At 30.5% G+C, this 24,346-nt stretch overlaps 1 protein-coding gene across 1 annotated transcript in view; it reads left to right on the top strand.

Annotated features, from left to right (window-relative positions):
* Nucleotides 1–7,057: 7,057 nt before the first annotated feature.
* LOC143203035 (putative G-protein coupled receptor Mth-like 6) overlaps nucleotides 7,058–24,346 on the top strand; it is a 39,826-nt gene continuing 22,537 nt past the window's right edge. The window contains exon 1 of the mRNA XM_076415131.1: nucleotides 7,058–7,930. Coding sequence (XP_076271246.1) covers nucleotides 7,252–7,930 — 679 coding nt within the window. The 5' untranslated portion in view covers nucleotides 7,058–7,251. The remainder of the gene's footprint in view (nucleotides 7,931–24,346) is intronic.

The following is a 24,346-nucleotide window of genomic DNA, read 5'->3' as shown; positions in this document are numbered from 1 at the left end:
TGATCAACGATTTCTATTAATGAAAATGTAAAGTATCAAAGTAAATCGTCAAAGAACTTAATCTAATTGTTAAAATCGACGATTTTAATACTTTTCTATATAAATTAAAAAATTTTCATTAAGTATTATTGAATTATTCAGTCTATATATATTCTAATCATGGAACACTCAAAGTTAAGGTTTCGATATTTATTACTTTTGTTATTTGATTCAAATAAATCTACTGGAGAAACCCGTCAAATGGCTGTGTTTGAAAATCGCGGTTTCATTGACAGTCAGGCAAAATAAGAATAGTTTGGTTCGAAAATATTCATTCACATTGATATCGAAAAGGAATATGGTAGGATAAGTAAGATATAGTGCATAACTTATAACTATAGTAAGTGTATAGTGTATAAGGTATAAGTATAGTGTAAATAGTCTATCCAAAGTTTTTTTGTACATACGTCATCAAAATGTTTAATGTATTGCCTGCCGGACATTTCAAATACGTTTTAGAATCAGACAATATTTTCCTTCTCATCCTAATCTAGTGTTCGAACCGATTTTGTAGAATCTGAGTCCCTTTCTATTTATTTCGACAAAAGACTCGGCCAAAGCCACGACACAGAATGAATCAAGAAGGCGGGATCTTCATCCTGAGTGGATTTTACACGAGCATGCGCCGTAGCGTTTATAACAATTTACAGGAAACTACCTTAATATTTACTTATGTAACCATATATACATAAGGACGTCACATGTAGGCGCATCCACCCAATTATTTATATATCCAACACTAGTTATAAGTGACACAATGTTATCTGATGAGTAGTTTTTTAATCCAAACATAATTTAATAAAATTATTCCAAAGAAAGCTATTTGTCTGAAAAGCATCGAAGTGGTCTAATGGAACTTCCGGATGTTGCTTTTAATAATACCATCTTTCAGGAGAAAAAGAATAGTAACTGTTTTGCAGATATGGCAAATGCATCATGGAGAATGCAGGAATTAAATCTAGTTTTATCAAAAAAAAATGTATACAGATATTAACAGAACAATCTAAAGATAAATACAGTGATATCAAAATATTTTTACAAGGAAACACTGTACCGAAGGACACAAGAACTGAGCGTAAAAGCTAAATATCCTGTCTAATGAAAGTAAAATATACAACCCTCCAGGGGATACAACTACAAACTCAACTAGAACTCTAACTCATAGGTGGTATGGAAAAGAGTTGAATGTAAATATAATAAAACACAACACTAACCTACAAACTAATATAACTGTGTCCTTAATTGTAGTTTTAAGTCCTTCGATAATATATGCATTAGAATGTTAAAATAAATTATATTGGATAACATTTTTGTTCAATTATTTTATTTAGATTAGAATTTTGGTGTATGCCAAACTGAACTATGTAAAGCCAAACTAAACTAAAACTCAGAGTTGATACGGCAACATTGCGACGAGTGACGCGATATAGCTGTGTGTCAAATATACAATTTCAAGAACTGAAAATCGGAAAAAGTGTAAAAATGCGTCGATTCCAATAGCCTTATGAACAGAAAATATGTTGATTGTTATTTGTTATTATAATTGTAAATATAGGCGAATGATTAAACCGGAAGCACTGTTTTAAAATAATAATAATTTATTCTACTATCTTAGCTCATCCCACAGTGATTCAGAAATACTTTCGAATTCCGGGAATCGCATTTGCACATATATGCTAATGGTATTTTATAAAGGTCACATCGGAAAACAGGTAATAATAGTAAGTATAGCGGTAAGTAATAGATGAATTATGGTTCATACCAGAGCATTGAGGATTAATGAAAGACCTGGGACTAAGTTTCGTTTAATTACGATGATTTGTGGATCAAGATCAGGGAGTACAGTTCAATATTTCATAACAAAAAAAAGTACGTTAATCTATTGATGGTTACTGAATGAATGATGGATTAAGTTGTCTGTAAACGATGAAATATAGGTTAATCATTCGGTTTTTTTATCCAACGTAAGTCCTTGTTACTTTAAATTAGTTTTAAGTGATTACTACACCAATAAATTAATAATAATTGTAATCACGTGGAGATGAATTGTATTTCTGAAAACTCTGTATATTTATTTATTAACCGATTTCAAAAAAAAAGAAACTCACTAAAACGTAGAAAATAATCAAACTTAGATTTTTAACACAAAAAAAACGTTTTTAATATAAAATATGTACATAATAATAATCGTTGTCATAAATAAAATTTAAAAAATGTCTTATTTAACCTATTTAACCTTAATACCTACCTAAACCAATTTATCTATCGAGCCCAAACAGTATAAAAATACTAACTTAATTTTGTGTATATGTCACAAAATTAAGTTACGAAGAAAACAAATCTAATTTGTTGCTTCTAAACATTAGGCTAAATTGTGTGTATAGAGTAGAATATAAAATATGTGGAGTAGACAGGCTAAATAAGGTTTTTCGTTTATTTTTATTTAGCTAATACAGCGATTATAATGTACATATTTTATTTTAAAACGTTTTTTGTTGTGTTAAAAATCTAAGTTTGTTTATTTTTTATCTTTTAGTCAGTTCCTTATTTATTTTTTTGAAGTCGGTACAACTTTTTGTTAAAAATATTTTATATACCGTAATATATCAGTACTCTATTTCCTTCTTATTTTTTAGTTCAATGGCTTTTGGAGTTTTGACTGTGTTCAAGTTATTTTCCATAATGTTAACAACAATTATTGTTTGAAATACCCCAAAATAACATATTCTGTACCGATTATCACCATCAAACTAGATTATTATCAAATTAACATTAAAAAATGTATTTCCTACAAACATAAAAGATATATAATAGAAAAAAATTAGATCTTGTTTATTTTTTTGATTAGTTCATAAGTTTACTTAATGAATCGACAATAATAGGATCAATCAAGGATTTTGCATACGTCTGACAACCGGACGACTTTGACGGGCTCATTCGTTTGCGCGTTCGAACTAATCAGACAGCATTGTGTCTCTTTTTAATTAGAATAAAATGAGAAGGAAAATATTGTCTGATTCTGAAACGAATTTACAAATTGCGGCAGGCAATACATTAAACATCTTGAAAACGTATGTACAAAAAAACTTTGACTAGGCTATATATATATATATATATATATATATATATATATATATATATATATATATTAATAGTTGTGAATTACTTTTAATAAAATATAAATGGAAATACAAACAATGACAGATGGTTCCCAGAATTTTTATGCAGAGTATATCATTTTTTGTATTTATTTGTATATATTTCCAAGTATACAGTTTTAAATGAATACATTTTTTAAAATTAATTCAAATAATGTAATTCAACGAAATTATGAGCTGTTATCCACATTTACCAAGAATTTAGTTTTAATTATTTTCACAATAAATCTAGCTTTTAATATTTAATTATGTTCGGAATTTATTGTTTAATTCAATTTATTCTACGTCTGAATAGTGGATATACCTTCAGGTTTTTTTCTTGAAGAAATTATTGGAAATTAATAAATAAATTATATGATAATTAGACTGAATATGCGCGAAAAACAAATGGGAATTAATTGTTTAAATTAAATTAATCATAATTTTTTATTTATATATTGTAGATTTGTTAAGTGTATAACTAAATATCTTACGTTTAACAAAAGAATTTCCTTTAAATAATAAAGTGTCTTTAAAATCTGAAGACTTAACACAATATATAGTAATGCGTCGTGGATATATGTGACGTCGAAACATTACAATGTTGCCGCATCAATTCTGAGTTTTAGTTCAGTTTGGCTTTGACATACAAGAAAATTCTAATCTAAATAAAATAATTGAACAACAATGCTATCAAATATAATTTATTTGAGCATTATAGTACATCTATTACATATATTATCGAAGGACTTTAAACGACAATTAAGAACACAGGTATAATAGTTTGTAGGTCAGATTTGTTTTGTTTACATTGAACTTTTTTCCACACTATCCATGAGATAGAGTTTTTAGGCACGTTTTTTTATGTAGTGTTATCCCCCTGTAGGCCTAATCCACTTAATTAACAATTGTATTTTCATATTGTAATTAAATTTTCTCGGCATATATGCTAATTGCGGGTGTACGCATTTATAAACACCTGCATTTATAAACAGGTAAATCAAGTATGGAATAAAAACATCTCACAGACAAACAGAATATATAAATTTATAAATAAAATGAAATAATACGTATGTAACTATTCACAATTTCAAAAGAATTTTATCTAATAGCAGTAATATATCAAATAAATTTAAAATATAATTATTGTGTTGGTTGAAGAGGTTTATTGCCTTTTGTTGACATTCACCTAGAAGTCCATCAATGTTGGTGCTTACAAATGTGTGTATGTGAACTTAAGCAATGTTGCTAGATCATAAGATGTGATATTTGTATGGCTCAAAAATGTTTATATTTTTCAGTGAGCGCTATTTTGAGATTTAGAAGTGAGATAAAGATTATTAGAGTAAGATTTAGCTAACATTCAGTTGTAATGAAGGATGTTGAATCTTAAATGTATACAGCTCATTTGTTATCGGCCCGATTTAGTTGTAAATCTGATGTGTCCAATGGAAGATGCCACGGAATTTGAAAAAGGAAGCTGGAATTTATTATATTTTACCGGTTTTATAGCAGGAGCTGCTTCGAAAAACAATCATCATGTTAGCATACATATGCAATGCCTATTTGAGATTGAAGCATGCTCCGGAATGTTTTAAGGTTGTTTAAATAGTTATACTCAAAAACCTGACAAACCAACAAAACAAGTCAGATCATATAGGGTTATTTCCCTGGTACCTGCGATTTTAAAATTATTTGAGAAACGGAAACGTATTAAACCATCTATAAGAATATCAGATTTACAATTTGAATTTCGAAATTACCACTCAACAATTGACTGAGTAACAGCGAAAATACTGTTCTGCAATATTCTTGGATGGCTCACAAGTTTTTGACTGGGAGTAATCTATAAGCTGAGCAAATTGCTACCACGGAAATATTGTGAACTGCTGGTGTTATATCTTTTCGAAAGAAAATTTAGTTTCACATAACGGGGCATTTTAAACAGTTAGAGCTGGTTCAGTTGGCTGTTGTGCCAGAAAACATCGACACTCTGTGCGAAATGATTTAGCAAGATCGTCAGTCACTTATTTTGAGATTGAAGCATCCCTAAGCATTAGTTCCACCAGCATATATGCGATTTTACATGAACACTTAGTTGCGTTGGGTCCCACACAATTTGACAATCGCTCAAAAAAGGCTCGTGTTGATCGGTGCAAAGAATTTTTTTTTATAACATCTTTATTAGATACGCTTAGTACAATCTTAATCTACAATTAATTTATTACTACTTTTCCTATGTACTTGGATTAATTAACAACCAAGACGAGTGCGAGAAAATACATCAGTATGTATTCCTCAATTATAAAATTATAATTATTTATTAATTGTTAACTTATAGCTATAGTTTAAACTAATAATACACACTAAATGTTCACACAAGTTCGTATGGTTTTGTTCGTTTCAATCTCCTGACATCCTGCGCGCTGTCCAGCAGTTGTATTGCTTCCACGTTAGTATGATTTAGTAATCTTCTTTCGTGTTTCAAGGCGAAATCCTGCACAACTTCGCAAATCCATTTGGTTTTCAGGTCATCGTGCAGTTCTTCATTGGTTACATAGCGATAGGCATTGGTAATCAATCGAAGAACCTTGTTTTGACAGCGCTGTATGACCAACTGATTTGAATTTTTAGTGCAACCCCATATTTGCACCCCATAGGTCCAAATTGGCTTTATAATTGTATTATAGATCAACCTCTTTGATTTTAGATCAAGTTGAGAGTATCTTCCGACTAACCAGTATAGTTGTTTTATTTTGGTTCTAATGTTTTTGCTTTTTGGCTAACGTGATGCTTCCAATTTAATCTACCGTCAAGATGGATTCCAAGGTATTTTGCTGATTCTGCTTGAGGAATCGGGCATCCATTGAGTGATATAATTAAGTTTTTGTTATTTCGCCTTAATGGAAAATTAACGTGGACAGATTTGGAGCTATTAAGTTGAATTTTTTTCCAATCTTTCGTCCATTTGTAGATTTTGTTGACTGCCACTTGCACTTTTTCTATTGCCCTAGGCAGAGATATATCTTTTGCCATAATAACTGTGTCATCAGCAAAGGTTCCAAGAAGTGTTTCTTTTGTTGTTGGAATATCAGCAGTGTAGTGCAAATAAATGCTTAAGAAATTCAATCGCGGTGCGGTCATGAATATATTCGTATGAGCTCGAAAGTAAGCAGCAGTCGACTGTATGGGTGTTGCAAGATGAACCAAATCCAACAAAAGTTGTTCGCGCACGAAGCCCTTCAAAGAAAATGGTGGCCTGTTTCTTCGGGAAAACGGGTCATATTGCAACAGTATCTCTAGAGGATCGTAGAACAGTAAATTCTCATTGGTACACAACCAATTGTTCGCTAGAAGTCTTCGGTGCAATAATAAAAACAAATAAGGGACACCGGAGTGTTCTTCATCATGACAATGCGAGCTGTCACACATCGGCTGAAACAAGAGACTATTTGAGGACTCAAAACATCGAATTGATGGGTCATTGGCCGTACAGCCTTGATGTGGCACCCAATAACTTCTTTTTGTTTCCATCCGTGAGGAATAAAGTGCGTGGTGAACGATCTTCATCGCTCGAAGAATCCATTGAAGCGTTCAAAAATCACGTTTTTAATATACCTCATTTGGAATGGAATAAATGCTTTGAAAATTGGTTTAAGCGTATGCAAAAGTGTATCGACCATCGTGGCGAGTACTTTTAAAAACAATAAAAATATATTCATTCGCAGCTTAACTATTTGTTTTTTTTTCATATTCCAGAAATATAAATAGTGACCCTCGTAGTTATTTTTTATTATTAATTCTAATTACTCTTAATTCCATTAGCGCGATAAAAAAACTCGTTATCTGTCTCGCTGGCGCGGAACGGCGAGTAAGAGATCACTCCCGACTCGACCGAGGGCTTCGCCATACCATCCACACCCCGTCACGTATCCTCATTGAGACCCAAACGCCGGTCAGATCATTTCGCCGTTTTCAGTCTCGCAACTGATCGTCGAGCGTCCGAAAGCAGCCGCAGCCGTCCAGGTCGCGACTTGATTATGTTACGGCACGAGGAACCTTGAGATCGTACACGATGATCCTCGTCGTCGTCTCCCTTCTGTTCACCGTCGTCCACGCCACGTTGGACAACCGTCCGACCGTTAAATGTTGTGCGAAAAACGAACAAATCGCCACGGTGAACGGCACAGTGTTGTGCGTCGATAAAACCGACGCCCGTTTCGATATACTAACGAATTCCAGTGAGTTTTTGAGTAAACACTCGACGGGTGAGTGCGTGGACATTGATCGAGGACACTTTTATAACTACCGAGTGGAGAACGGCGTTATAACATCCAACCAAACCCTCAGCAGGAAACCATTCCCGAAATGCTGTCCCCTCGACCACGTATACAGCCCCACCACTCGTTCCTGCATCAACAAAACGTCCATTCCCACGAATTTAATCATCGAAGACTTGGTGGTGATCGGTCTCCCGAAATGCCAGATAATCCTGGACAAAACGCTGGACGCGAGCTTCACTATCGACCGAGATAGCAACCAAAAGGATTTCTGTATCGACGAAGACGACAAAGGTTCTGTGATGATGAGAGAATGTCAGGGGGATTTTGATATTTGCCAGAAGAAGAGGTGCTTCAAGAAGTGTTGTCCGGATGGACAAAGTTTCGTCGGAGGCGGTGTATGTAAAGATACGTTCGTGCGAGGATTGCAAATCAAAGATCAAGGTTATTCGCCGTACATTGAAGACCCTGAAGGTAATACCAGTTATTTGTTTGTTTATTTGTTTTCTTAATGGTTCAGAGATAAAACGTATTAACGTTTTTAACTGTCAGTTTCATTAATAATAAAATTAATACTTTCAGTCTATATTATTCGTAAACAATATATAATTTTGATCATAACAAGAGATTCGTCCCAGCAATAATTGTTTCTTTTTTTGGAAAATTATGACGCTATATTATCAAACATCATGCAATAGTTTGCAAGAAGTTGTCATTTTAAGTATTGCAATAATGTTGAAGACTACATAATTTGCCTCTAGTTGTTAGATTTGTTTTTTTTTAAATTATTTATTAAATAAAACCATTAATTTTGCTTAATTAAGTTATTCTATATTAGGACTTAGAAGTGTACTCTTTCGAATATAAAAATAGTTTGAAAATCGGTTCATAATTGATGAAGAAATCGGCCAACATCGTCAAAATTCATAATTTTGATGACAATTGTATCAATTCCATATACTAGGTTCCAGATCTCATGACAAGTAGAAACAGACAAAGTTACGTAAATTATGCAGTTATTAGGAGAAAGTAGATACATAAAATAATCATATCTAGATGAATCAGCGTATATAGATATCACAAGCAAATTAATTATAAAATCTGTTATTAGGATAAACTAGTGCTACATCTAGATAATTTGAAACCTTATTCAAAATTATTGAATCTTATGAACTTCTAGATACCATATGTACGAGTTGTTTAAAGAAACAATGTCGATAATAATAGAGTACATTTGCTTTAAATAAACGATTTTGAACTTTAGTTGAATATTAATAAACTAACAAAAAATTAATAATATTATAAATACAATTTAATTTAAAATAAAATAAACGAATTAAATCACAGCCTACATAGAAGATTATATAACAGTATATAAATGGTCATTTGAACGTTGGCTCTTACATACACTAGAAAAGTCATGGTTAGTCAGTCAGTAATTTTTTTAAAAACATCATTCTTTAAAAATTCATTTCTTCCACAACAATTATAATAAACAAACTCCCGGGTGTTGTAATTCCTGTTCGAACCTCAATTTATTTGTAGTAAATACAATGCAAATCAAATAGTTAAAATATCTAAAATTTATAGTGTTGTTAATTTTATTTACTATTTTATTAGTTCACAAGCATAAATCCCATTTATACTAATCTATTCGAATGTACGAAACCTTTCTATCGAAAATAGATAAAGAATATTTATGCAAATATTGAAAAGTTTAATTTTTACGGTACATATTTCACATTGTTGCTATTTGGTTAATATTTCCATTATTTATATATAATATATAAAGATTAGGTTAGGGAAAAAGTAACTTCCACTTTTTTCACGTTCCTCAAACCATATATTAGGAAAAATTGACAACTTCTTCAACAAGGGAATACAGAAATAAAATATAAAATAAACAATATAATCATATAAATAGCATATACACAAGGAGCAAATGCATTTATCAAATTTAGTAGGAAAATATTTTCGTTATTTTGGTAGTACCAAATTTTGTAACCACAAAGACTACTATAAATAAATTTTAACATATGAGGTCATTAATTCATAAAATAAGTACAAACTTAACTGATCAATTATTTTAGTTTGTTTATATAGATTAATATATTTAATGGGAACTAAATAATATTATTTCGAAAAACTTAATGTATATATTTTTTGTATATAATTAACATATAATTTGAACAATATTTTATAATCATCGATACTATTAGGTGTATAGGTAACATTTTATCATAGCATTTTTCTTCATTTCTGTGACAGTTTTGAGCTTTTGTGTGGAACTACTAGACATTTCTAAAATGAAATGTACCTGAAAGATGGGGAAATGTAGGTAACAATGGACACTACCTTTAGTAAAACATATTGTATGAAATTCCCTGAAAAAAGAAGTCATTTTTTATATATATATACACCATAGTTATTTAAAATTGAATAATTGAATAATTACAAAATCTATTAAAAGTTAAAAACAATAGACGTATATAACATAGATTAAAGTGGAATAATTAATTATTTTGCGATTACTTAATCAATATGAGAAACTATTGTTCAAACCCATTTGAAAATAAAATAAAAAAACACTTCCACAAAAAATATATTTCCAGTTATTGGGAAATTAAAATTCTTACGACTAACAATAGCAAAGTTTTGAAATTTAAATTAGATTTCTTTATAATCAGGTGTAAACCATTCGTTATTTATTTCTGAATAAATACGATATTTTTCTTACATAATTTACAAATACAAGTAAATCTAAATTGTCAGTATGTGTGATATAATGTCATCTATTGTAAACCATGACTTCCACTTTGTGTTACATAATTTGAATGAGGCCCAAACATTCGACTATTTTCTTGGGTAAAGTTGTGTGGCGTATATTAGTTTAAGGGGTTATACCGATACTTTAGCAAATAAAGCTAAATGACTAATTTGTATCAACCAAGCAAAATACAGGAGGAACAGATTTTTTGTTGGATATATATAAGGTGATTTTAGGACATTTTAAAGATTTAAAGATACAAAGTTAGTTTTAGGTTTGTTCGCAAGTGTCAAGTGTTCGTGAGTTCGAAGTGTAAATAGATCAAGTTGAGAGTATCTTCTGACTAACCAGTATAGTTGGTTTATTTTGGTTCTAATGTGTTTTTATTTTTGTTTAACGTGATGCTTCCAATTTAATCTACCGTCAAGATGGATTCCTAGGTATTTAGCTTATTCTGTTTGAGGAATCGGGTATCCATTGAGTGATATTTTTTTATTATTTCGCCGCAATGCAAAATTAACGTGGACAGATTTGGAGCTATTAAGTTGAATTTTTCAATCTTTCGTACATTTGTAGATTTTGTTGACTGCCACTTGTACTTTGTCTATTGCCCTAGGCAGAAATATATCATTTGCCATAATAATTGTGTCGTCAGCAAAGGTTCCAAGTAGTGTTTCTTTTGTTGTTGGAATGTCAGCAGTGTAGAGCAGATATAGGAGAGGTCCTAAGACGCTACCTTGTGGAACTCTAGCCGAAATAGTTTTAAATGTCGAGAACGCCATTTCGTGCGATACTCTAAATTTTCTTCCGAAAAGATATGACTCCAGCAATTGACAATACCTACGCAGTAACAATTTGCTCATCTTACAGATTAGTTCCAAATGCCAAACCCGATCAAAAGCTTGTGAGACATCCAGGAATATTGCAGGGCAGTATTTCCTTTCCTCAAATGTTTCTTCAATAGCCGCAGTTACTCTCTGCACTTGATCGATTGTTGAATGGTGATTTCGAAAACCAAACTGGGAATCTGGTTTCTGCAATAGCTTTCATATCGCAGGTAGTAGTGAAATAGGCCCGTAAGATTCGACTTGTTCTGAAGGTTAGTCAGGTTTTTAGAGCATCATTATTTGTGCCACCTTAAAGCATTCCGGGACATGCTTCATCCTTAAACAGGCATTAAATATATATGTCAACATGATGATTGGTTTTTGTGGCAGTTTTTTTAATAATCTAGGTGAAATGTCATCTATACCAGGGGCCTTTTTAGGATTGAGGTTATCAATTTCAGTGGCTACTTCCAATGGAAAAATTAGATTTGAAGAAAATATATTTTTAGAACACTTCTGTGCTATATTTATTTATGGAAATGTAATAATCTATAGAAAAGATGGAAAATAAAACCAAAACAAATAAAATCGTAATTACTAGCAATGATCTTTCAATTACACGTTATAGTTTTGTTTGTTTTATTTATCCTCAAATAGAGGATAAATTGCCATTGATTTGATAGCGTTCTAGGAGGTCTACTGAAGCAATATTGGTCCCTTTTAGTGACACAAACAAACATTTAAGAACAGTTTAATTATATTTGCTAAAGATTGCCTTTAACGTTTTTATTTTTATCTTGTTGTGTCAATAAGAATAAGTACATGTATTAGATAATATTATAACTATTATTTAAAAATTATAATATATATACTCTTGACACAAATAGCTTATTTATAATCCATCCTGTATATTTAGAAGGGAGTTTAAAAATCATTAGGTTTATATATATGTTTAAGTATGTTTTAATGATAACGCACTAATTATTTATTTGGTTTTCTTTTATTTTCTATTATATATAAGCATTGGCTTAGGGCTGTTTTAATTGTTTAATTAATGTTCGATGATAACATGCTTATTACTTAGTTTCTTTTTATTGCTTTTGATTAATTTTGCGCTATGCTAATTTTTTATTAAATACTGTTAAGAACTTTTATTAATTAACGAAAAATTGTTCAAATTTCATAGTATTATAAATTATGACAAAAATAATTGTTAAAAATTATTTAATTATAAAAATGTTTTCCATTCATTCTTACCTATCTTATCTTAGCCATTTTAAAAATCATTCTTGTTAAATATTGTATTAGGAATCTAAAAATAAACTTTGGTAATTCAATAAAAAATTTGGACAAATAATTATATGTCAATAATGTATAGGCTCGAAGAATCGTATAATAACATAACAAGTTATAGAAAGAAAAGGAATTTGTTTTAGCAGACCTTGATAATTTCAATAACCTTCCAAACCGGCTTCCTTGACTTGAGGAAATGGATATATTTAACAGTGCATTCATTAAGACATTAAGATTTCTGCAGTCAACAGATGTTTTTGTTGCTACTTTTAAAAAAGTCGATTTCAAAAGAATTTAGAACCTTTTACCATTGTTTTGTGACAAAATGTTTAATTATAGCCTTAGAAAAAATTGTTTAAAGATTCGTTTTTAGACATCGCGTCACTAAAACATCTATATTTCTCAAAAATACTTTTAAGGATATATTCTTACACGAATATATTAATAATATCTAAATCCGGTCGATAAGCATAATAAACGGTGAGAAATTACATCAAATATTTATATATCTCTATTAAACAATGACATTGTATAAACATCGTTAAAATCAACATCAAAAGAAATCCATTGAGGATACGCGAACGTTGCGTAGCACTATTTCTAAAAATTAACTATTTATTTCGAATAGTTTTTTTTATTGTTCCTTCCCACTTGTTTTAAAATTATTTTTTCCCACATATAACACCGACTTCCGTGTTTGAATATTAAATATTGTTTGGATAAACTAAGGAACATTAATAAATATTTCCTTGAAAATAAACTTTAGGAACTGCTCCTAGGGATAGGCTAACATTCAAGCTGAATAAAATTATGTCGTGAAAACGGTCTTTATAGTTCTCTAAATATTTAATATTATTATCTAGCTATTAAATATATATATTATATATATATATATATATATATATATATATATTTTTTTTTAAATACTCTATATTTAATTTGATATTTAATTAAAGAGCTCAAATAATACAAAAATAATATAATTTTAGGACATTTACACAAAATTAAATTACGAACAAAACAAATCGAATTTGATGCTTGGCACCGACATGAAAGTGATCAATTGGTATTAGTCAGAATAATATTGTAAATAGATAAATAGTAGAATATAAAATAGGTGTAGTAGATAGGTTAATTAAGTTTTTTGTTTATTTTTATTTAGTTGTTACAAGGACTATTAAGTACATATTTTATTCTAAAACGTTTTTTTTGTGTTGAAAATTTAGGTTTGATTATTTTTTACTATTTAGTGAGTTCCTTATTTATTTTCTGAAGTCGGTTCAATTTTTTTGTTGAAAATATTTTTTAGAAATATTTTTTATTTTTATTTTTAGAAAGTCGCTACAGTAATTGATCATTTGTGTTAAATATATTATACTGATTTTTTTTAACTGGCTTTTAACAAATTTTTAAATATTTGGGGTTTTAGTGGGATATCAGGCTCTATCACTTTATTAGATATATAGTACGGAGCATCGACAATAGCGTTGTATGATAGCTATAGTAGATTTGTTAGCAGTACACCATTGTTGTATTTCCTAGGACTAAATATGTTGATTCCTAGGTCATTTTGTTATCTAAGGATAAGTTCTTCTTCCAAGTTTCTCTCCATACCTTTGACAAATCTAAAGACTAATGATAAAATTATTTAGACTAGTACTCTTTCGGTTAAGTTTAGCGTTGGGAACTATAGGCCGAAACAGTCCATAGTCGCAAAACAGTCGAAACAGTCGACAGTCAAAAAACTAAACTAAAATATTAATTACTATTTTCAGTTAAATGCACGGTTCGACTGTTTAGTTATGATGTCAGACGAAGATGTCCGAATCCCTTCCTGTATAAATTGTGAGAGAGGAAAGGACGGAGATAGTTGCTTGGAGTAATAGAATAGAAGAAATAGAATTACTTTTATATCTGAATATTCTGTGGATCTGTAAAAATGATTGGAATTTTTCTGAATGAAAGGGAATAATACCCCACAAATGTCTTATCGTATTTCAATATGTTAATTGCTATTTTTAAAGAATATACAGTAATAAAATAGACAATACAATAGAATTTAAACAAAACCTAAAAACTAAAGATGTACAATAACCATAAATACTAAATAATAATTAAACATATATCTAATCATAGAAAAAAAAAACTAATTCATAGCATAATTAAAAATGATCGCACAATAACTACTAGAGCTTTTTTAAATAAAGTAAATGCTTTATTTATCATTGAATGGGAATATTTTTTAACAAAAATCGAGAGAGTAATAGAAATATTACCTATTGTTACCATAAAAACAGTCAAAAGAATTTTACTATTTATCATTCACAATTTTAATCTTTTTACCATATTACATTAACAATCTTGAAAAATATCGTACCAAAATGCTGCTGTATTAATATACAATATATTGTTATTTACAAGTAAACTACCAAAAAATTCATAAATATATATATTACATATAAATCTATGTAAGCATAAATTGGGTACATTTTTGTCAAGGTCGCGGCTAGGACGACAGAGCCAGAACGTTAAAAATCAGTCGGATGAAACTAGTAGAACCAAAAATAGTAATTAAAATTACACGGCTGAAACAGTCGATAGTAAATAGTAACCAAATCAGTCGGACAGAAAATAGCGACTGAAAGAGTTGATAGTAAAAAGTATTCAATTACTAAACAGTCGATAGTTCCCAACACTAGCTAAGTTATGGCTTACAGATTGTAAAATTTCTACAGTAATTGTTTTGTCAAAGAGACTGAAGAGGAAAAAAAAAAGGTAAAACTTTTCCTGTTCTTATCATTTCTGGTGGAGGTCTACGAAGCATTAAAAAACGACATGCCAATGTTTTGTTTTAGTTTTGATGTATTGCCAATCAAAAAGGCATTGAAAATTGCAAACCACTTGATAACCGAGACAAGTTAATCTTACTCCGGAATCAAACTTATGGGTATAATATAACTAATTGACCTCCAGAAGATCACGCTTAAATATTTGGGGATCAATGACCTGACATATATTGAGAGAGCATTAAAATATAGTCCTTAACGTAATATGTTCATACTTTTTATTATAACGTCTGGTATATATAATTCGGAGATAATACTTTTATTTCTTTTTTATGACTATTTCTGTCGACCTAAAATTGGTTTAATTTGTTCTATCAAATGAAGAAAACATTCAAATAACTGATACTTTCTCTTATTTGGAGTAAATTAGTACTAAAGAATAACTGTTTGGGTTATTCCATGGTTGATTGTTTTTTAAGCTATAATTTTAGTGTGATATTTTCATCAAATACTTTTTTTATTGTTACATAATTTTATTAGGATTCGATTCTTTTAATAGATATAAACAACTTTTTCTTAAATAATAGATAATAATCGTTTATAACTTTATTCGCTTTATTAACTATATAACGGACTTGGCCTTTCTTTTGAATGGATCGTGCTTTCACTTTCTTTTCCGTAATCAATTTTGTAATAGAAATTTAATGTTGTTAGCGACAAACTGATAGCGAACCCGCTCAAGTTGCATGCCAAGGAAATTAAAAAAAATAATTGGATAGTGATAATCTACTACTGATTAGTATCTAAAATATTAATCATGAAATAGTATAATCATTTAGTTTTCGTTTTGCATAGTTGCTTCCTAAATTTATGATGTCAAAAAGTAAGTTCGGTTGTTTTTAACCATTCTATCCGTCATTATAGAACTTATTCTTTCAACGATTGATGAGTCATTAAAGATATGTACGGTCTAGCATTGTCCTGGTAGAAAGCAACGCTTGTAATGTTGATCATTCCTGGTTACTCTTTTAATTGCCAACTTTAGTTCTTTTTGTTACTGATGCTAAGGAGTTATATTAATGGTTTGGTTAGGTTTGTGCGGCTCATGATGAACAAATGTTTTCTAATTCTATCAAACACTTTATTTGAATGTAGGTTTCACAGTTATAATAAATATAGTCCTTCGAAAATAACAGTGAATAGCGTAATCAAAATGTATGACGTTACAACGTCGCAATGTTGCCGCATCAACTTTGGTTTTTAGTTTATTTTGGCTTTGACATAAAAAAATCTAAAGTAAATAAAATAATGTAACAAAGATAATGTTATCAAATATAATTAATTTTTAACATTATGGCACATCTAATGCTTATATAAGGACATAAACTACATTACTTATACAATCATAGTAATTTGTAGGTTAGAGTTGTTTTATTATATTTACTCCTTACTCTTTTCCAAGCCCCCTATGAAGAAAAGTTCTAGGAGCGTTTTTTTATGTAGTGGTATCATCTGGGAGCCCAATCTACCTAATTTTATGCCAAAGTAATGTATTTTATTCTCATTGGAGGACATATTTAGCTTTTTACGTTTAGTTCTTGTTTTCTTCGTGCTGGGTTTCCATCTCATGTTTCATTGTCAAATTATATTGATGTAAGTATTTCTTCTGTTATTAACTGTTCGTTAACTATCCTTAATTAACATTTTCTTTCAAAATTCTATCGATTTCCTCTATATATTTTATTTTAATCATTGAATTCCTCCTAATGTGTTTGCCGTATCATCAGTAAAATAATTAGTATCTATTCTGTTCTCATATATTTTGAACAAAAACATACATATCTATACACATAAATCTTACAGTCACTAATCATTTTCACTATCAAAAACTTGGTTCACGATTGCACCATTTGTTCACTGTTGCTTTCACTGTGACGTGGTGCTAAGCTCCTAGAAGAACTGGAGCTGAGTTGTTGTTTGTGGAAGCATTGATATATGAAGTACTTGATTTCTGAAGTCTCAGTTTTCCTGTTAATTTGATTATTTCCGACAAACCATGGGGCGTTTAATATTCTCCTGAGGAGCTTATTTTGGAAAACTTGAAAACGTTTCATCTGGTTGAGTGTAACAAATTTGAAGTAGACATTAGATCCGTAGAGGAGTACGGACCGAAATAATATCCTATAAAATAAGCATTTGATGGAAATGAGAAGTCTCTTAGGAGGACAGATCATAGAAAGTAGCAGGTTTTCTATCCCCGAAAGTTTCTGGATTTGGGAGTGCCAACCGAACACTCGATCGAAGTGAAGACCTAGGTACGTGACCATATTCAGCCATGGAATAGTTGCGGTGACGATCTTAAGTTGCAAGACGCGCAGTGCGTAACGCTTCTTATGGAAAATGGTGGACTGGGTTTTCAGGGGCTTGATTTGCAACTTCGAGAATTTGAAAAACTTTACCTCATGATCGAGCTGCTTTTGTAAACGTTCTTCAATTGTAACTTCGAACCTGGAGGCCGTGAAAAAAGCAGTGTCATCAGCGTAAAATGTCAATGTGATATTTTCTCGGCATATCTGAAATATCTAAAATAAAGATCTGTCCGATAGGTAGGACTTGATGAGAGTGGTTAGAGTTTCTGGAAGGCATCACCACACGCACTTTGTAATCAAATCGTCGTGCCAGACCTTGTCGAAAGCTTTGGTTAGGTCCAGGTCCAAGATGACTGCTCCAAGCTTTTTACGTTGGTCAAGAGCGTGATCGATGTATGCGGCCAATTATATATTATATCAATTTATCTGAATAAATATTCAAAATAAAAAAAAAACAAATAAATATTTAATTTAGACTCTTGTGAGCTCGGAATAGTACAGAAGAACAATCTTAAAATCTACTTACCATTAGGTAATATATGTTCTACTTAATACAAGTCGTGTTATAATACATTTAGAATACTTCTGTTTTCTGCGGAATCACCGCGGGGATTTCCAATTTAATTAAAGAAAAAAAAAAAGCCGGCGTTACCATTCGCATACTAATGTCGCAGCTGGGATTTTCTACAGTAAATCGTGTTAAAACGTTTTTAATTTTCACGTTGCATTTCAGTCATGATACCTTAACTTTCAAGGAAATGCGATAGGACTGATAGTAAATATTATGGTGTTAATTAGTGTGTATTTTCGGATGTTAAGCCGTCTTAATTAGTTTTAAAGCCTTCTTAATTATTGTTATTTAGGAACAAATGGAAAGTGTGTGAGAATGTTTATTTGATGAGTAAATGACATCCTTCCAATCGGGAATCCGTCCAATTCCTCATCACATGAGGTTACAAAAAATATAAAATATGGGTTTTCCTTAACTAAATTTTACTGAGTTATAATATTAGATATAATAGGTTAAATCAGTAAATATCTATGTTGTTTCATTTCATTGTTTTAATAACAAGTCAATTGAAATGTCCCCGGCCTGGCACATAGATGGCGCTACTATAATTAATGTCATATGTTTTCTTATTGGAAGCATCACGTTAGAAAAAAAGCAAAACACATTAGAATCAAAATAAAACAACTATACTGGTTAGTCGGAAGATACTCTCAACTTGATCTAAAATCAAAGAGGTTGATCTATAATACAATTATAAAGCCAATTTGGACCTATGGGGTGCAAATATGGGGTTGCACTAAAAATTCAAATCAGTTAGTCATACGGCGCTGTCAAAACAAGGTTCTTCGATTGATTACCAATGCCTATCGCTATGTAACCAACGAAGAACTGCACGATGACCTGGAAACCAAATGGATTTGCGAAGTTGTGCAGGATTTCGCATTGAAACACGAAAGAAGATTACTAAATCATACTAACGTGGAAGCAATACAACTGCTAGACAGCGCGCAGGATGTCAGGAGATTGAAACGAACAAAACCATACGAACTTGCGTGAACATTTACTGTGTATTATTATTGTAAACTATAGCTATAAGTTAATAATTAATAAATAATTATAATTTTATAATTGAGGAATACATACTGATGTACTTTCTCGCACTCGTCTTGCTTGTTAATTAATCCAAGCACATAGGAAAAGTAGTAATAAATTAATTGTAATAATAATAATAATTAAGATTGTACTAAGCGTATCTAATAAAGATGTTATAAAAAAAATATGTTTTTTTAGTTATAGTCATAGTTAGCCCTAACTCTCCGAAGATGCGTGTATAAATTTGACAGCTGTCGGATCATTAGTTTGTGAATTATAGCATCTTGAGCGAAGCAACTTTTGTTATTGTGAAAAAAATAGATGAAAAGGAATTTCGCATGTTGATAAAATATTGCTTTTTGAAGGGAAAATATACAGTTCAAGCAAAGACTTAGTTACAATGTTATATAAAGAATAAAAAGAAAATAAAAGAATGCTCGTTGGGAAGAAATTTTCGTCGAATGAAGAGGTTATCGACAAAACTGAGGCCTATTTTGAAGTAAAGGGCAAATCATAATATAAAAATGGTATCGAAAATTTGAAGGGTCGCTATAATCAGTGTATCACCCTTGAAGGGAATTATGTTGAATAAAACTCAACACCATTTACACCATTTACACCCTATGCCCTGTAAGAGTGTATGAAAGCATGTCTTACATACGTCAAAAAGCTGCATGTCGCTAATTCTTTTATGTATACTTTCAAGACCCACAATTTTCTTTAAATAAATTTTATTATATTATGTTTATATCGATAAAAGTTTGTGTACTTACTGTTCTTGGATAAATTTATTCTCCTTTCGGACATGCGTTAAGTACTTGAAATTTACAAAATAATCTTTCAAAATCTAACTCTTAAACACAGATAAATTTTCTTTTTTATGCCATTTTTTAATAAAGTCTAACTGACATTTCCGTCAGTTTTTCTTCTAGTTTTTTCCGTTTTTCTCTGTAATGAATATAATGTTTATCACCATTTTGAAATATATTTAAATGTCTCGTAAACAAATGTCTGTTCATAAGATTTATTGTAAATGAAGTAAAGTGAAATATTAGTTTCATAAGTCATGTCTGTTTTATTTTACAATGTATAAAGGAATTTTTAAATGAATTTGTATAATTATACTCATACTCATTATTTTCTTTGTTTATTCGCAATAAAACATGTTTAAAGTCTACTTTTCATCATATTTTTAACCGACTTGGAAAAATGGAGGAGGTTCTATGTTTGACTTATCGACTATATTTTTCTTATGTAACAGGTTAATTGAAAAGTTCCCGGCCTACCATAGTAAAACACATTTTTTTGGCAAAAATAGTTTTTCTCGTCTTTTAGTATCAGTCTTGATTAAAAATTAGACTATAGAATAACAGATTGGATTAATGATGATGATGATGATGATGAAAAATATGTAGAGGCTAATTAAAATTCAAATTTGTCTTAGGACACTACATAATCATAGTACTCGTCAACTGATTTAATTTTATTTTGTTGTTTTAAAATAAAATTAAACTATAACATAACTTCTTTTAATATTTTCGGTTATATCTCAATATATTTTAGGCATGCCAAGAAGTGTAGGTCTTGGACTTTCACATTTTTAATGTAATAAATTGTGAACGAGAAATGTCCTATATTGTTTTTTATGTAACTGCTTAATGTATGTTAATGTACGGACAATGGTATTTTTAGCAGATTTGGTTTTCCCATTCAATTAAGAAATCCAAGACGACGAAACAATAGTGATGTAAATGTCACTCTAGGGATTTTCAGCACTAAATTTATGGATTATAGTGTGTTCTTGTTATTGAATCATTATTAAGACTTAATTTTCAATTATTTTTATTTCATTTTTAATGTGGTAATGAATTTAAAATTAAATATTGTCAGAAGAAATAGTTTAACTAAATAGTTTAGATTATTTTGGAATTTGCTTTGAATGATATAGAGACAAATATAATCAAAGTTTTTTTAGTAATGCGTCATGGATATTTGTGACGTTGAGACATTGCAGTGGTTTTATGGGCAGTGGATATTGTATAGTAAACAAGCTGCATGCTGTTTATATTATTTTGTCCATCTCCTATATATATTCAAACCTAGAAATGACTACATAATCACCGAGATAAACACTCAACAAAATTTATGCTCCATAAATCAGCTTGTGGATAATTTCAAAATCCTTTACGGCTTGAATAATCAAAACGATATAAATTTTGATTGCTTCTAACTGCGAGGGAACAATCAATCGTCACAAAGCAATTTTTTTTCTTTCAATTAAACTGAATCTTTTTGGGTTGGATCTATTAATAGTACACTTTATTTTTCCTTCTGAGATTTCCGGTTATTTATAAATTGTATCAAATGAACTGAAGTATATAGGACGATGCTATTTTTATCTACAATAGGACATAAATATTTGGAAACTATTAGCCAAGTTTTCACGAACTTCTGAGGCAATAAATCGGTAGTGATATGGTTTAATTTTTAACCAGAAAAAAGTCATGAGATATGTAATTTTTTTATTTCGGTTGGACGTGTTCTTTATCAATGTCTGTTTCTAAAAAATATTTCAAGTATGTATATTGAGTGTTGTGACTGTGACGTCTGAAACCGATAAATTTAGTTGTTTCAGATGTTGCATATGCACAAGATGTTGAACACTATAAAAGAACATCATTAAAATAAATATTAACCGTTAGATTTGCGTTTCTTTTATTGGTATTATATGTTTTTTTATCTAAAAGTAGCAGTGATTTATTATTAGGTAATATATGAAAGCCTACAAGTAAATTTGGATTCAAGTAATAACGCAATTGAGCTTTATAGACCCTTTTTGCACTGGATCAGACTATATCCTGTCCTTCTTTCATGATCCTTTTTAGCTATTAATTTGATTATTCGTATCATGTCCTCATCTTTCCTTTATTCTTTATGAAATTCTCTTAAAATGTTTACTATTAATATTCTCTTTTGTTCTATTTACGGTAATTTTTTGTTTGTTGTCTGAAACACTCTGTAATTACTTCTCGTTTTCTTTGTTTCTACTCTCATGTTTTTTCTCTTTGTTTACGCCTTCAGATCTATGTTTGCTCTTATCTTCTCTTTGTTATCTCATCCATTCTTCATTACTCTCCTCATTTTTGTCTCTCTCCATCTATGGTCAATATTGTATCAATAATTATTGTGCTTTTTGTGTAATAATAGATTATTTATCCAGATAATTTCTTAAAAATATATTTCTTTCTTAACTTTTTTTATTTAGTAATTCTATTATTATTATTTTTTATATTCAAGTCTGACCAATGTCAATTTTTTAATTAATCTCCTAGAACATCAACAACATGGCTCGTGGGCAATAAGTATTATTATATGATTTCAGTTATATAACATAACCATCCTGGCATGTGGAAGATCACTTATATCCTAACTTATACTAAAAACTATTGTAGGTTATTCTAGAGATTATTTAATCTCACTCTATGTGTCTCTTAATTAGTTCATATGGTAGTTTGCGTTTGAGTTTATGCATTACACTGTCATCGCACACATTTAACTATTTGGCGAGTGCATTGGGATGCACTAATAGTCTTTCTGAGTACTTCACATTAACATTCCGAATCACACTTGTTATGAGTTCTATGGGGATATCGCGCTGAATCAGTTTGTTGGACACTTTATTCTGGAACCTTTGGAGGATATCTATGTTAGATTTGCTAGTAGTACCCCACAGTTCAATACCATAGGTCCAAATGGGCCTAAGTTTTGACATATAAAGCAAAACCTTGTTATCTAATGATAATTTAGATTTACGCCACATCAGCTATTACATTTGGCTTAGTTTAAGCCCAAGCTGCTTGCGTTTCGTCACTATATGATTTTTGACAAAGGGTGAATGTCACATGGGTAGATTTTGTCTCATTTGCTTTGATACGCCACGTTTTCAACCACAATTCTTGAGGTCGGTAGGTCAGTTGTAAACAATAAATATAACAATGGGCCAAGAACACTGCCCTGCGGAACACCCGAATATATTGGGTGACCAATGTCAATAAGGGTTAATATATGTGATGTTAATATATGTGAGGACAGTCGAAGGATAAACCAAGACCAAAATTAACTGTGATTTTGAAATAAATTACACCAGTTATACGAGAATAACAGTACTGACCTAACTTCACTCTCTCTGTCTCTTTCTGTCTCAAGGGTATTGTTATTTGGTCTCAGACAATATAGGCTGGCAACGAACGCTGATATTTGATATCAATAATATAGTCTCAATGTCATTATACTTTTTGTGACATATATTTTTTATATTATTATAGTTTTTACGAATGTTTCATAATCTATTGTATTTTTTAATTTATGAACTTTTAAGTTTTCTTAGAACATTCTTAATATCTTCTACGAGGTTTCCATTTAACATTGTTGATGATGTCATTCATTTGGTGAAGTCGTAAAATGTTTAATAGATATTAAGAAGAATTTATACCCGTATAATTTATATATAGACGTGTTTTAACTAGGTGTTTTTACAAAATTAATTAATTTTTTAGATGAACACAAATGTTTAAATATACGAAGTGCTTTAATTCATGAGAAAAATTCTGTTTCTGTATAGTTTGCTTTTCTGCATAGTAAATAGTGGTAGCAAAATATTTAAATAAATGACTGGATTAATAGAATAAACATTAAGCACTTAGAATATAACAATTATACTATTAGTTTTTGAAAATATCTTAACTACTATAGGGAATAGCCAAAATAATATGAACATCATATAATATACACTCATATTACTTTACTCCCTGTAGAAGAACATGGTCATCAGTATATATAGTCTATTCAGAATAGCAGTGGCACAGGAGACACAGGACCTGTCAAAATATGCGCATTCCAAAATACAGACGCCATAACCTTGTCAGCCGACTGTTAACTTTTCCCACGCTTTGGAGCGGGTTCACCGTATGTAGTCCACTCGGATGACTGTCGATTGGACTTCGGAGTGAAATGATGGAGCCATGTTTCATCCATTGTCACATATCGAAGCAAGAACTCGGGTTCATTACGCTTGATTACCCTCAAACACTGCTCCGAATCATCAACTCGTCGTTGTTTTTGGTCAAAAGTGAGCTCGCGCGACACACACTTTGCGCAGAGCTTTCTCATACCCAAATATTCGTGAATGATATGACGTACACGTTGAGTTGATATCTTTAGAGTGTCTGCTATTTCATTCAATTTC

Source organism: Rhynchophorus ferrugineus, unplaced genomic scaffold (assembly GCF_030347505.1).
Source record: "Rhynchophorus ferrugineus isolate W39M unplaced genomic scaffold, kcgeb_rfMv2 rfM9, whole genome shotgun sequence".
Taxonomy (NCBI): Eukaryota; Metazoa; Arthropoda; class Insecta; order Coleoptera; family Curculionidae; genus Rhynchophorus; species Rhynchophorus ferrugineus.
The sequence above is the reverse complement of the archived record's forward strand: the minus strand, read 5'-3'. Positions and strand labels throughout refer to the sequence as shown.